This window comes from Alternaria postmessia, assembly GCF_024291825.1.
Source record: "Alternaria postmessia strain BMP 2775 chromosome Unknown scaffold_22, whole genome shotgun sequence".
NCBI classification, from domain to species: Eukaryota; Fungi; Ascomycota; class Dothideomycetes; order Pleosporales; family Pleosporaceae; genus Alternaria; species Alternaria postmessia.
In genome coordinates, this window is record NW_026260095.1 from 373,026 (window position 1) to 386,659 (window position 13,634).

Genomic DNA, 13,634 nt, shown 5'->3' on the forward strand with positions numbered 1-13,634 from the left:
CGACCGCGAACGATGGCAACGAGTCCCTTTTTTTCAACTTGTGGAGGAAATGTGCACATATTTTGCGCAACAATTGATTCAGACACGTCTGACAATCCATTATATATATAAACATTACATACACGCATGCAAGCATTGCTACCAAAAGGCTGACCTCACAGCATGCTCCTCCTCTTGGCCAACTTTTGATATTGTCGCGACGTCCTCGTATGACCATCTTCCATCTCATAGTCCGCTGACGCTATGCTACCCGGTCTTACAGTCGCAGGAGCTCTGAGGCTCTCTACACCACTTGCTGGCCGAAGCTTTGTCGGTGCGGAGTCTTTCCTGCTTAACCGTCGCTTGATCACCTCGGATATGTGAGAGAAATAGCCATTACCAGCTTTGACCTCTCGTGGAGCGGCTTGGTGTACCGGAACGTGGGTATGAGTATGGGTATGGCCGTGGGTGTGGTTATGCACATGCGCGTGCCCGTGGTCACCAAGAAGATGTGACTTTTCGCCAGGTTCCATGTATAAGTGGCTACCCTCATGGTTGACGAACCAATTCACCATGTATTGTTTGCCCTCCGGCCCACCGCCACAAGATCCAGCGAGAACGTGTGATGGAGGAGAGTTGACAGCGAGGGCGAAGAGGTTTGGTGGTTCGCAAAAGTCCGTCACCAGTCCGCGGTGGAGAATGAAGTAGATCAGGACAAAGATGTTCATGGCGAAGACAAGCGCAAGTATGAGGACCCACGCTCTAGAAGCACCTGGCATGCCGCCAGATGCGTATTGTTGGGCTTTAAGAGATGCTTTGAAGAATTGAGTTTGATACTCGTCGAGCATAGGGTGTGTGTAGTTCTATCACCAGGTTAGCAAGCCTGGAAGAGGTAGAGAAAAGAAGTTTGCGTACCCAGAACGTCACAAAGGGCGTATCTATCATACTGAGAAGCAGTGTACATCCAGCCAAGACAGCTATCGCCTCTCCTATACTAGGTATGGCATCGCTTAGATCCACTTTGAAACTTTCTGGAGCTGGGTCGCTAGGCTTCAGTATCAACTGTGTTAATAGTCTGGAAGTGCTCGCATTCGCATCCATGAGGCCTGTGCCGAGTGAAAGACTGTTGGCCCAATCAGTACCTATGTCGCGCCAGTTAGCCACGCCTTGGGTATTGACGCTGACTGTCTCTCCCGTCTCGACGAAAGCCATTTTGTCGTCACCAGGTTGTTCGCAAAGTGCTTCCATGGTAGCACCGGATCCTGTGACATTGTGTCGTGTACTGCATCCTGGTCGCACCATCAGGTGTATCTTGCACAATGAAAAGATACCTGTTCCGTCCATGCCGACGTCATCTGGGCCACCCTGCCCAAGCATATATATTGCAGGTCGTCCCCAGGCGTTGCTTGAATGATTCATGATCGTGTTGAAAGATATTGGGTATTTCGCAAAGACAGGCGGCCAATTGAGGGTGGTTGTGTCATTAATGTCCCAGCCGAAAATCTCGTCGACCACAGTTCTATTGGTTGTGGTCGCGTTGTCTCGAATTCCGGGAAGACTTCCCCACGAAAGGAGATCGACCGTTTCATTGTTCCAGGTGTCGTATACGATAGGTTCTAACTCCGTTTTATTCATGTTGACGCATAACACATTCAAAACTGGTGACGGTACCGAAGCACGCAACGAGTAAGTCCCTTCAGAATTCAACTCTTCGGGTTGCAAAATCCCGTTTCTCTGGTCGCGGGCAGCAGCGAACACACCCGAGTGGGGCATTGCCATTGTTACGTTGTTGACAGCTCGACCGTACTTCTTGGATACTTCGGTAGTATTGATGATGTCGATCCACTGCCCACTGACCGTAGTATTCTCGTATAGAAGCCCAAAGCCCTGGGGTCGTAGCTTCTGAATCGCAGTACCGTTGCCATTTCTGGCTGATAGATCCCAATCTGAGAGGTAGCGCTGAAAGTTGTGGTATCCCTGACCAGCATGTTCCATTTGTAGACAAGTCTCTCCTTGAGCTACCTTGTCAGTTCGAATGGGTGTCTGGCACATTTGCTTAAGGTAGTTGATGTTTGCGAAATCGCTCTTAACACGACCAGCCAAGACCAGGCCATTGTCCCAGTTACCATCTCTTAGCATGGGCTGAACAGTAGCTGCAGCTGCAGATGAATAGAGAGTCGCTAGAATAGCGCTCAGTAAACTCAAGATACCCAGGAAAGATAGCCCAGCATACTTGGCAGTCTCCCAATGCGTAATTAGAGTTCCAGGCTGAACGACCCATCTCCACATGCTGAGTTCTGACAGCGTTACACCGCGACCATGGTCTTTCATGAACGCTCTTCGACTAAGCACCTGTCCAAGGAAGGCCACAAAAGCTGTGACAAAGGACAGCTCGATAAGTTTGGCCATGACAGTCGTAAGTAGAATAGCGTCAGATGGAGTAATGGGGCCGTGGCTCGTAATGCGCCGACCATAGTGAGGCGCGCGGATAGCCAAGGCTAGGAAGATTCCAGAAAACAAGCACGAGAACAACGAAATGACAATCAGGGACAGGTTAAGCCAGGTGAAGCGCGGATGATAAAAGTCTCGAGTAGTCGCACACTCATGTATTGGGCGAAAGTCGTTCTCATATGCCGACTTGATGGATGGAGCTGCCCCACCTCCTCTGAGTCCTTCGGTATCTGAGGCATGTATGTATGTCTCGTAATCGTTCACACTGGTGTTGCTTTGCTTTGCGTTCTTCAGTATGCCATGCCGAAAGTCTTCGTATGTGCCAACGTCCGGACTTGCCCTGCCAATGTCGGGGCTGAACCTGTCTCGTCGTAGATCTGGCGTGGACTCATTTGAGCTCTTGGGGAAGCCTCCAAAGTATGGGTCGGCCGAACCTGGAGGCGAGAAAGTGCCAGAGGTCTTTGTGGGTGGGCTTTTGGGACCAGGACCAACAGCTCGTCGGGGGATGGGTTGTATACTGACACGTCTGGCGGTCTGCGTAGTCGCACCAGACTGTGCTATCCCTAGCCCAGTATCCTTGCCTCTTTGAAAGTTTTCTGAAATATCCTCTTCCTCATCCTCTTCTGGTACGATGCTTGGTGTGTTGCGGCCGACAGCAGCGGTATCGCTCTGGTGCCGTGCGTAGTTCGGTCGTGCAGGCGGTGGGGTAGTAAGCCCCAGAGTGTGGGAGTTATTGGAGAATCCGAGCGAGGGCAGTGCGGGTGTGTTGTCTGAGCTCTCAGAAAGATCCGAGGACTCCTGCATGAGTGGCCGTCGATCGACCATGGTGCCTGGCGTGTACCACCCCTCTTTGTTGTCGTCTACGTTTCAGCCTTCTCTTCTTATAGTGCTCTTGCGGTCCGTATTGGCGGGAGGCTGCGTAGGGTCGCGTTTGCACAACCTAGGGCTGCAAGTGAGCGGCTCAGCGTGGGTGCGGCGGGAAGACTTCACGACAGGGAGTGGAAGAGATGGACTGTCGTAACAAAGTGAAATGACATGGTAAGGTCGGTCTGTGAAAGACCTGAGAGTTAAGGCTGGAGGGGATTACTATAGCCCGGCTATCCGCAGTTGTCGCACGCACATTCAGCTGTCTCTGGGCGTCTGCAAGCTATTCGCTTGTGGCGCAGGATTACGGCCCCCAAACTACACCCAGACCCATCTGCTGTGCCCTGTGGTGATCCATAGCCTCCATATTACCTCGTACGACCGGTCGCGAAGACGCCGCTGTCAATCATTGCTGCTTGCGCTTTGCGAGCGCGTCTAGCCGTTCGGGAAGCTTGACGAAGCCTATCCCTCTCTCCATAGTTTGCAGTGTGTATGCGGGCAGTAAAGCAAACAACCAGAGTCAGGCTGTAAGTCGGCGACATCAGGGTGTCTCAACAAGGCTGGTGCTGCATGGCGGCCCTTTGTGACAAGCCATCGGGTGCGGCGAGGGGGGGGGGGGTACGCGGTGCCAGGTGGGTTGGAGTGTTGGTGTTAGCACGCGTCCCCGCAAACTCCCATGCCTCGCGTCGCGAGCTAATAAAAGCACGAACGAACACCAGAACTGAAGTCATCGCTACCAACCCCCTGATATTCTAACTTTCTAATATCCTACCCAATAGCCTTGACATGGTCATCCACCAGACACTTCCAATCCGCACTCCCATAGTAGACCGTGTGTCCATCGTCATGCGTCAGCTGTCCAGTACTCTTCACGGTGTCACCCAGCTGCCAAAACAAATCCGCCGCCATACCACTATCCTTTAACGACAGACTAGTCTTTTGCCAGCCACCCTCCACCGGACAATGATCTTCCTTCTTCGGCACACCATATTCTTCGAACAAACACGGCTTGTTGAGCTTCTTACAAATCTGCGCATGTGCCTTGATCCAGCCGTCGCCAAACGCATTGCTCACGCCCCAGCTGTCAGGGTAGAGGTGGAAGGTACCGAAACTGATGTTTCCCACCTTCAAGTTTGCCTCCCAATCTATGCCTTCACCAAACTGGTAAGGATAGGAACCATCGCCCGGGAGACCGAAGCCTTCGTCGCCGACGGTGATCATGTGGTCTGAGTCAAGAGAACGGATGTAGTTACTCGTCTTGCGGATCCATTCAGTCAGGACAGACGTCTGGCAGCCATTACAGCGCGGCTCGTTGGCGAGTTCCCACGCAAACACAGCATTGGAGTTGCGATAGCGGGCAATGACGGCTTTGATGTAACTCTGGTACATGCCCTGACATCTGGCCGCTGTGTACCATTGTGCGTTGCTGCTTACGCCGCAGGCGGAGAAGTAGGCGGCCATACCCCCATAATCGGTCCAGTTATTCACGAAGTTGATTATGAGCTTGATGCCGTGCTTTTCCGCAGCTTTGACTACAGCATCCAGGCGCTGGAGACCGTTTGTACCTGTATTTATGGTGGCAGAGGATCCGGAGAAGGACTGGAAGTATACTGTGCCAGAACCAGGGATGGTTTTGACGTCGTTGAACCCCCATACTCTGAGTATTTTCTGGCCTGACGTAGCAAGATGACCCATGATTACGTCGACATCATTGTCGTTCGTCAAGAAAGGGATCCAATAAGAGTTGGTACCAGCATAGTCTATGGTGTTGTGAGCGGTGCAAAATGATCATTAGTCTTCAAACTTACACTTCGTCACACCATCGATGTTGAACTTGAGGCCGTCGGCTTTTGAGATCGAGGCTCGTGGTGATAGACTAAATGTTGCAGGTAATGCCGCCGCAGTTGCGCATAGCGAGAGGATTGAAAGTAGCTTCATGGAATCGAGTCGCCGGTTGCTGGTGATGAGTGTCCAGCTATCGTGTTCGAAAGAGCACTTATAACTGCTCATCACGACTACAGTCAATACCTACCAGAAACAGAACGGTACAAGGCACTCCGCTTCATATTAGATCATATGGCAATCGCATGTCGAAGCGGCTCTAGTTTGTGGGGTAGTATAGTAGCCAAGGCCGTGGTATAGTCGTAATTGGTGCACGGAAATCGAGCGGGGCTTCCATTCAATTACCACGTTTAGAATGAACGCGACGGACCGACAGCCTCCGCATCGCATCTAGTAGACTATTTTCCCTCAAGTGCCATGTGAAAGATAGGTTTGCGCAATGGGCGACAGTTGGGCAGAAAAGTCGGCGTCCATGGAGGCAATGTTTCTGAATTCCTCCGGTGCTAACCAACGATGTAATATATCCGCGACGATCTTTCCGGAAACCAGCGTGACAATGAAACGCGAATCATGTCCGACATAGGAGGCGGGAACGACAAGGCTAGCCATGACCACTCGATCAAGACTTGACAGTAAGAAGATCATATATACTTCTTCTGTGTGACGATAGAGACGTTCCAAACTGCAAGCTCAGCAGTCTTACTCCCACATAAGTCTGGCATTCTCAGGTTATTCGAGAAAAACAACAGGCTTGTTTTCGATGAAGTTCTCGTACAGGGTTTTCGAGCGCCTATTGCGCGTTACAAGGCAGGGTAAATGAGTTGTATACGCCTGTCTGGGACTGAAACGACCATGTGCGTCCTGGTCAAAATCGGGAATGTGATGAGGAGATGAGAGTTCAAAGGAAGAGTCGGCCAGCAAGAAGAATTATTGCAGCGCCCGAACGAAGAAGAAATACTAGGGCCAATTCAGTAATCCGTACGATAATGGAGTTCATTAACCGGTGGTCGCCTACCGTAAAAGCAAACGGCCCCAGGTTTCGGACAATACTGGAACAGCGGAAGAAGTCGTTGAGAAGAAGAAAGTTATTGTCCGAATCTGCCCTGCTGCTCGCTTTACCTGGATGATGTCGAGCATAAGGCTGCAGGACTGCACATGCGCACGGAAACGTCTGCATGCACGTCGTCAAGCTGAGATATCAGTGCCGGTCCTCGCATTTCATGTCCCTGCGAAGCGATACGGCCTAGGCCATTTCAATGTGACACGAAAGATTGGTGCCGGACCGTGTACCACTGAACTACTCCGGCACTTTGTGTCGAAAGACCAAGCCAAGGATAGCTATGGTGTTGGTTGGCCCTCCCATCTCCATACTAACGGTTGGAGAAGGCCTTCGGAGAAGTTCACCCTATGATTTCACAATTCTCTTGCTGTCTATTAAAGAAAGCATTGGGTTCATGAAGCTGTAGGGGATATGCTGACGAAACGCCATTTGGAAAGGGTGCCCAAGCTAGACAAGAAGTACTACGTGTTAGTCAGGTAGTTTTATCAAGGCGGTGATGGCATGGCAGATGCAATCTCGCGGGACGGACACCTAGTGTGGGGGTTGTTAGAGCTATGCAATGTAGACGAAGTTGACAACGCCGCCAACTGTCAGCAAGTCAGACCTCGATAGTGAGCAAACCACCGGTGAGTTTGCCTGACGTGGGCGGTCAATGTTGGATTCGAGTCATCCAATAGTGGGACAAATATTCGGGGTCACGATCCTTTTGGTAGGCGCCATTTTGCGCCTTGCCAACTCGGAATATTCACACAGACCGTCGCATGCTCGATGATGCAGTCCATCCTGATCTGACTGAAATCGCGCACTGCCTCCAATGCCGTGCAACCCGCATCTTGCTTATGGGTTGCAGAGAGCTGACCTGGTGTAGCGGTGCACTGAACTAAGATCTGGGCTAGTGCCGTCGCGTGGCGTAGCCGAAGGTAGCGTCAAGGACGATGACCACGAGTCTGGTGTTGCTTGTCTTAGTCCCACACGAGGCGTGGCGTAAGACGTGGGCATCAGTATCGATAGTCGAAAGCGCACGGCGTAACTTGCCGTTCCAGCTAATGCCCCGCAGTGTCGCCGTTGAAGCCACAAAAGGACATGATCAGGGACGTCGTACTAAACGAAGCAAGGAGAGGTCTGTCCTAGGGTGCGTTTCAGACCCAAATTTGAGGATGTGAATGTGGAAGAAGAATGAGACAAGAGGGCAAAGCAAAACGTTGTGTTGTATCATCCCACATATCAGCTCTTCTCCAGGATAGCCCTGGAACGTGCTGCACATTGAGGCTCGGGCCGGTTAGGGCCGGAAATGTGACCTGGGCTATCAAGTCTGACCCCGGGTCCGCGTACACGGTTGATCGACCATAGCGGCCGAACGCGTACAGTATCGAATTTTCCGCGCTCGGCTGCGGCAGAGCGCTCTCACTGACAAGGATGCTGCACCTCCTGAATAATCTTCGTGTTGGTCAGGCGAAACAGTGCGTGACCGGTTGCTTTGCGCTGAATGCTGCTTGATAACCTGTATTGTATTTGTGCTACACATCTCAACGGAGACTGGCCGCAATTAGAAAAACAATTGCATCGTTCATGGAATTACTTAACGTGGTGTTGCCGAAGACTACCGAATGTCCGTGCTGGAACATTCAAATGGGTGTACGGCATGAAATTCGACAGCAAAGGCTGATCGTCCGTTGTCCGCGGCTCACCACCAGGGTGATATGACACGAGAACCAACATCTCGCGAGAGTATCAGATGGAAACAATAGGCACAAGAAATTGCCGTTCTTACTGGGAGTTTGCTCTGCCAATGACATCCTGTCGAGAATGACGCACAAGCATTTCAGCCACCGCCGATTCCGACTTTCTAAGGCCCGAGCCCTGCGAGCACCGTCACAGTTCCTCACCTCAGCCTCTCCCAAAACAAAATCTCGCCAAGGCTAGGCGGAAGCGGGGGGTAGACCGCGGTGCCCTAAAATCTCCTGCTTCTCTTGCTCCCTGTGATTCCAGAAACTAGCTGGCTTTCTTTGAGCGTCGTTTGTTGTCCCCAGGTCTCCCAGTCGCCATGAGTATTCGGATAAATGCGACGGTGCAAGAGGCCCGAACAGCTGCAAACCACAGCCAGGAACAATGGGACCGATTCTACGTAGGTATGCTCTTGTCGCAAGGGTATGCTTGGCTAACGAGACTAGTTCATAACCAAAGACGAGGCCAGGCAGCTTGCGGAGGCGCACCCTGACTGGAAAAGATGGATCCTCATCCCCGCGAACGAGAAAGAACAAATGCTGGAGAGGATCAACACCCGCCTTCGAGCTGAGGGTATTCCACCTGTCGAGATGATAATTTTGAAATGGCGGGTGTCGCAACTGCTCCGAGACATCCAACGGAAATACGGTATGTGCATTGGTGCCCGACTCTGGTGACTCGACTTAGCGGTCAGCTATAGGGACACACTGTACAAGTACATTAGCTAATCCAAATGATTTGCAGAAGCCGGCAGTATGCTACAAGGAATGCCGGGTACGAGCTCAGGGTCAGGGTCGGGGTCACCAATACAAGTACAGACAGCCCAATCGCCTCCGGACAGCAGCGTTCAGTCATCGAGCCCACAGCGAACGGAGTATTCACCAAGCGAGACTCGTCCATACGACCCAATACGGGATGTGTAGTACCCAAGCCATCGGAGGAAATCTGTCTTTTACAGTGCGCGTTCAATGTCGAGAAAGGAACACCCGACCAACATTCGGTATTCGAGCCTGATACCCCAACCGCACAGCGCGGTATGGATAACGAGGATAGAGCGAGCTAGCGAAACCACCTCACAATGAGACGGAGCGCGATAGGATCCAGCAAGCTATCTTTGTTCGATCGCTGCGGGAGGCTTCGAGGAGACGCATCGGCAAGAGACATCGATTCGTGAGAAGCCGACTATACGACCGCAGTGTTCGGTGCGGCTACACCGAGAGCGGTCGACTCGATCTTGTGTATAGTGCTTTGGTACGTAGCCCAGGCAGTGCTGAGGGTGTGGTGTGCCGTCCAACCCAGCTCTTGCCTACTTCCAATATCTTTTGCTTTTCCCAGTACCTGCAGTCTTCTAAACGTCTCAATTCTCCGATGCTGGCTACTCATTATTGATTGGTACACAGCCTGCACTTGGTCTTGGCGTGGTGGCTTTTCCGTCCGCGTGCATTGTGCATATGGCCCAATCTCGAAAGAGTCGGAAACAGTACTAGGTTCTAGACCCTGCGTCCTATTTTCCGGTCCCCTCTGGCGTTTTCTTTTGACACTGCGTACTTGCATATCCCAAACTAAGAGCAATGCATCGCAGTAATAGGAGTTATCACAGCTTTGTATACTGTGTTGTTTCAGGGGCACAACTCATTCGCTGCTAACAGTCGAAGATAGTACCACTTGCATCCATGGCTCGTGCCAACGTCGTCGCAGGGTAAGGACCGATGACGGTAGAGTCGAGGTGCGTAAGCGCAACGCAATCTTGTATGACGCAGCTGGAGACAGCATGACGGCGTATCCTTTGGAGCCGTGACCAGAATCTCTTGGTTTTTTTGGATGTTCCTGCTGCCGTGTGAGCTGCTTACCATGTGGGTCTGGTTCTTCTCAGAGGCACTCCTGTCCGTCGCTGGGGGTGCAGGCAATGGATAACCATCACCTGCAGAACCAGTCGGACATGCCTGGAGTGTCGCGATTCAAGGTACCAAAGGGCTACAGGCGTGCACGCCTGTTCTCGGCTCGCTGGCGGAGAAGCTCTTGCGGGAGCGTCGTGACATCAGAGAGAAATCGCACGTTGGTGTGGCAACCATGCCATCGTGTCGGAGAACATGAGCAGGTATGGCATCTTAGATGGCAATACCGAGATGGATGATAGATCGATGATGAAGATGAAAAGGTCGTGAAGGCTGGTGACAGAACGTGTCCGACGTGACTGCCTCCAAAGTATGGTACCCTAGCAACTAGTACTCCCCTCATCCATGTCAGAGGGCAGCCACACCCACATCCCATCTTCAAACTCTTGTAGACAACGGCCTTTTGCTGCCTCTGTACACTACCGCCTTGTTGAGCAGACTGCAACACGCGTCGTGCACTCCACGCTCACGCGCCGTCACTGGGGGTGAAATGGGTTGCATAGTCGCCACTACCCGCATTGCTGTACCGCGTCTGCCAGCTCCTTCCCTATCGACGCCTTGAACACAAGTTGGACGTTCCCCCTAATTTGCGGAGGACGAAGGCCAAACAACTCGAGATTTCAGCCAGAGAATAGCCCTACTGGACTCAGCCTTCTACGAATCGACGAAACGTATTGCGCGCTTTGGACAATGCTTACGATGACTGACGGCCTTGCTGCAGCTCAAATCAAGACATCTCTGATGCCAATTAGTTCAGGTCCTGCCAAAAAAAGCTTCGCCCCTTGCCCAAGAGTCTTTCACTCTGGTGAGCTGCCAAGACCCACAAAAGTCGAGCACTAGCCGCCGTTGGACCGCTGTTCCTCTCCGTAAGCTGCTCCAACGCCTTACCTATTCTCCTTCAGAGCTACGCTGCGTTTTCAATACCGCCGACCTTATCGCGAGCTGTAAGCTGGGCTCTCCATGGAATCATCGAAAGTTCATGATAGCCGTTGAGATGAGATTGTCGGGTAGTGGCGACTATATGCCTTTCGCCCGGAGGGAATTCCCGAACAGGACCAGTAAGTGGAACTTACAAACGCATCTCATGTTGACTGTAGGTATCCGTATAGTAGCACGACCGTGTGGCACAGCAGAGTGACGCGAGAAATACTGCCCTGCGACCTGCACCTTCATCGTAGCAACGAGGCGGACCACCCGGTGACCCCTCCACGTAGCGGACGTAGCTCCGTCACCAATACAGTTCACTGCAGACGTGTATCCACCGTATCCACCTCGAACCCGATGCCTGTGTCGAAGGCTCCACCCGCACCGCATTACGATCACGCGAATATGCTCGGTAGCTCGGCTTCGATGCCCACGTATACTTTTTGGTGGAGTACAGAGTAGTGCTGTCAAGATGACTCGGCCTAGCATCTGCAGTTAGGCTGGGCTTGATACCGACCAGGCGCAGCTTCATGTACATTGGTGGAGCCTGATGCAGGAGCAGGCTTCGTGCTGCGTCTGACAGCACATAGCTCGCTGTAGCCGCATCATGACAGAAGTGAGGATGGGCCTGTATAAACCGTCCCACGTCTCTGACTCTCTGTTACACTATCTGTGACCCGTGCTATACTTTAGTGTGTGCCGTCGTCTGGTTTGAAGACTCCTTCTGGCGAGGACAAGAGTAGTACTGTCCAGCCCTGGGTCTTTGGGCGAAGAGTCGGCGTTGTTAGCTCGGACTGCCGCTTCGGCTTTTCCGCTCTACCATGTCCACAATACAGAGATCATGCTATGTCCAATGGAGCCATGGATTGGCAAGCCTAGGCTCACACTACAACTCACTGAACATACTAGCTATCGCTTCGCGCCAGCACTCGCCGTTGTTCTTGCCTACATCGATAATATAGCCCGCGCTAGTCACTCTGTAGTGTTCATAGCTTACACATGTATTGATGCTTACGAAGATTGAGTAAGCGCCTTCGGATCAGATTGCTGCTAGAAGCAGGGCAGCACTACGCTGCTAGCTACTGTTCGCGTTGGTGATCAGTAATGGAGGTGCATTTCCTTAATAGCCTTGCTCATCAGACCACGCAGCTGCATAGATACTTTCAACAAGTACAGCCGGCGGCCACGAGCCTCTTGCGTCCTGGAACTTAGTCTGAGGGAGTCCGTTGCAATGGAATGAGTGTTGGTGCTAGGATAAGATAACGCAGTATTTTCAAACAACTCTGTACAATAGTACCAGTGTGGTTGCATACACACTCTGTTCGCTAAATGCCATGTCCATGAGGAGACAGGTAAAATTTGTTCAGCTAATGCATGAGTTTTTTATGCTGAAGGGCCTTCGACTGTTGAGCCAGAGAATGAGTCTCCGAGTTTGTTACCCCGAAACCTCTAATGGCGACATAATGAAATTCCAGTAGTGCAGACAACAGATCTAGGCGCGGATTGTCAAATCTTGCGGGACATCACTTTAGCCAGGACATTCAGATCAACAAAGACTCGGAACCGAGACGTTGCCCCATCGCAGGTGGACATAGTGTCCTGGTATCATTGATATCATAACCACAGCCAAACGTAGCTATCCAGAGATCGCAATGATTCCCTTTCCTATGCCACGAATGCATTCATGTCATAATTCATATCCCTTTTCCCCATTTTTCTGCTCTTTCATCTTCCCCTAGTCTGGAATAGACTACCCTTGCATACCGAACCCAGGCTCAATACCAGCCTGCTTCAGCGCCTTGGCTTTCCGTAAATCGGTTTCCTTTTTCTCTGCTTTTTGAGCTGCCGCCAGCGCCCGTACTTGGTCTTCTTCGGCGAACATTGCGCCTTTGGGGTGTTCTTCTCGGTCGAGGTCGACGGTTGCGCATATGGTGACGTTCTCGCCTCTTACAGTCATAACACCAGGGAGTTTGACGTCGTGTATCAGCCAACGTGGGACAGAGGGATCAGACGCAGGTGATGCGTCGGGGTTGCGGGCTGCTATTCGCTCATAGCACTCGGTGAGGACGAGGTTCGCTGTAGCTTGTTAGTTCGGATGCCAATGATGCGAAGAGAGTTAATGGTAGACGCACCGAATTGGTCGTATGAACGTAATATACCAATATACTCTTTCTCGTCGCGCAGTAATACGTCAACCTTCTCTGAATTGTGTCAACGTTATATCCTCTGGGGCGCAATGCAAGGTATTTCCATACTGTCCACCATATCTAACAGCATCGCCGACGTCAGAAAGGCCTGCGGTGGGAGGTCGACGGGCAACACTGGCGGCGGCGCCTGCCCTCGTGCACCACCAAGTACATTGGGGTCATGCTGTGGTGGTGGAGTGGCACTATATACGCCTTCGTAACCTGGGGCGGTATTAGCACTGCGCCATTGTGCCTGTCGGCGGCGGTAATGCCTTACCAATAGACGGCGATGGCCCTCGTGGGGGTTCTGAGACTTGAGGCTGAAGCTGTCCAGGCGCCTGCATAGAGCGCTGAAGCATGGCATTGAAGTCCGGGGCCATATTCGGGGCACCTCCAGCCTGCGCGGGGCCTCGGGGTGGGCGCTGGTTGAAAGCCATTGTGTAGGGTTTGGCGGTAGACGGGGGGTATTGTAGTGAAGTTTCTTTAGCGGTTGCAAGAGGGCGATGGATATGGCGCTATCATGGCGAGGCGGCGTACGTGTTGTTCTACCTCCACTCTGTGTTTACGTCGTTGACGCTGCCCTAAGCTAGCTGACCGGGATGTTGATCACCCGGGGATGTTGATCACTCACAAATCTCAGCACTCCCACACAAAACACGTGTTTATTTTCTTAACGTAGCTATAATTGCCACTCCGTACACATAGACT

General features: G+C 52.0%; 4 protein-coding genes across 4 annotated transcripts; 1 reads left to right on the forward strand and 3 right to left on the reverse strand.

Annotated features, from left to right (window-relative positions):
* Positions 1-155: 155 nt before the first annotated feature.
* J4E82_004670 (uncharacterized protein) lies at positions 156-3,255 on the reverse strand (the record flags this gene model as incomplete). The annotated part of the gene is made up of 2 exons (XM_051730946.1): positions 156-842; positions 895-3,255. The coding sequence occupies 2 exons, from the start codon at positions 3,253-3,255 to the stop codon at positions 156-158; spliced, it is 3,048 nt and encodes a 1,015-aa protein (XP_051589427.1).
* An 807-nt stretch (positions 3,256-4,062) lies between these two features.
* Positions 4,063-5,232, reverse strand: J4E82_004671 (uncharacterized protein; the record flags this gene model as incomplete). The annotated part of the gene is made up of 2 exons (XM_051730947.1): positions 4,063-5,054; positions 5,103-5,232. The coding sequence occupies 2 exons, from the start codon at positions 5,230-5,232 to the stop codon at positions 4,063-4,065; spliced, it is 1,122 nt and encodes a 373-aa protein (XP_051589428.1).
* Positions 5,233-8,240: 3,008 nt separating this feature from the next.
* Positions 8,241-8,598, forward strand: J4E82_004672 (uncharacterized protein; the record flags this gene model as incomplete). Its single annotated transcript, XM_051730948.1, has 2 exons — positions 8,241-8,321; positions 8,368-8,598. The coding sequence occupies 2 exons, from the start codon at positions 8,241-8,243 to the stop codon at positions 8,596-8,598; spliced, it is 312 nt and encodes a 103-aa protein (XP_051589429.1).
* Positions 8,599-12,490: 3,892 nt separating this feature from the next.
* Positions 12,491-13,363, reverse strand: J4E82_004673 (uncharacterized protein; the record flags this gene model as incomplete). Its single annotated transcript, XM_051730949.1, has 4 exons — positions 12,491-12,816; positions 12,873-12,941; positions 12,996-13,148; positions 13,204-13,363. The coding sequence occupies 4 exons, from the start codon at positions 13,361-13,363 to the stop codon at positions 12,491-12,493; spliced, it is 708 nt and encodes a 235-aa protein (XP_051589430.1).
* Between the last annotated feature and the right edge of the window lie 271 nt (positions 13,364-13,634).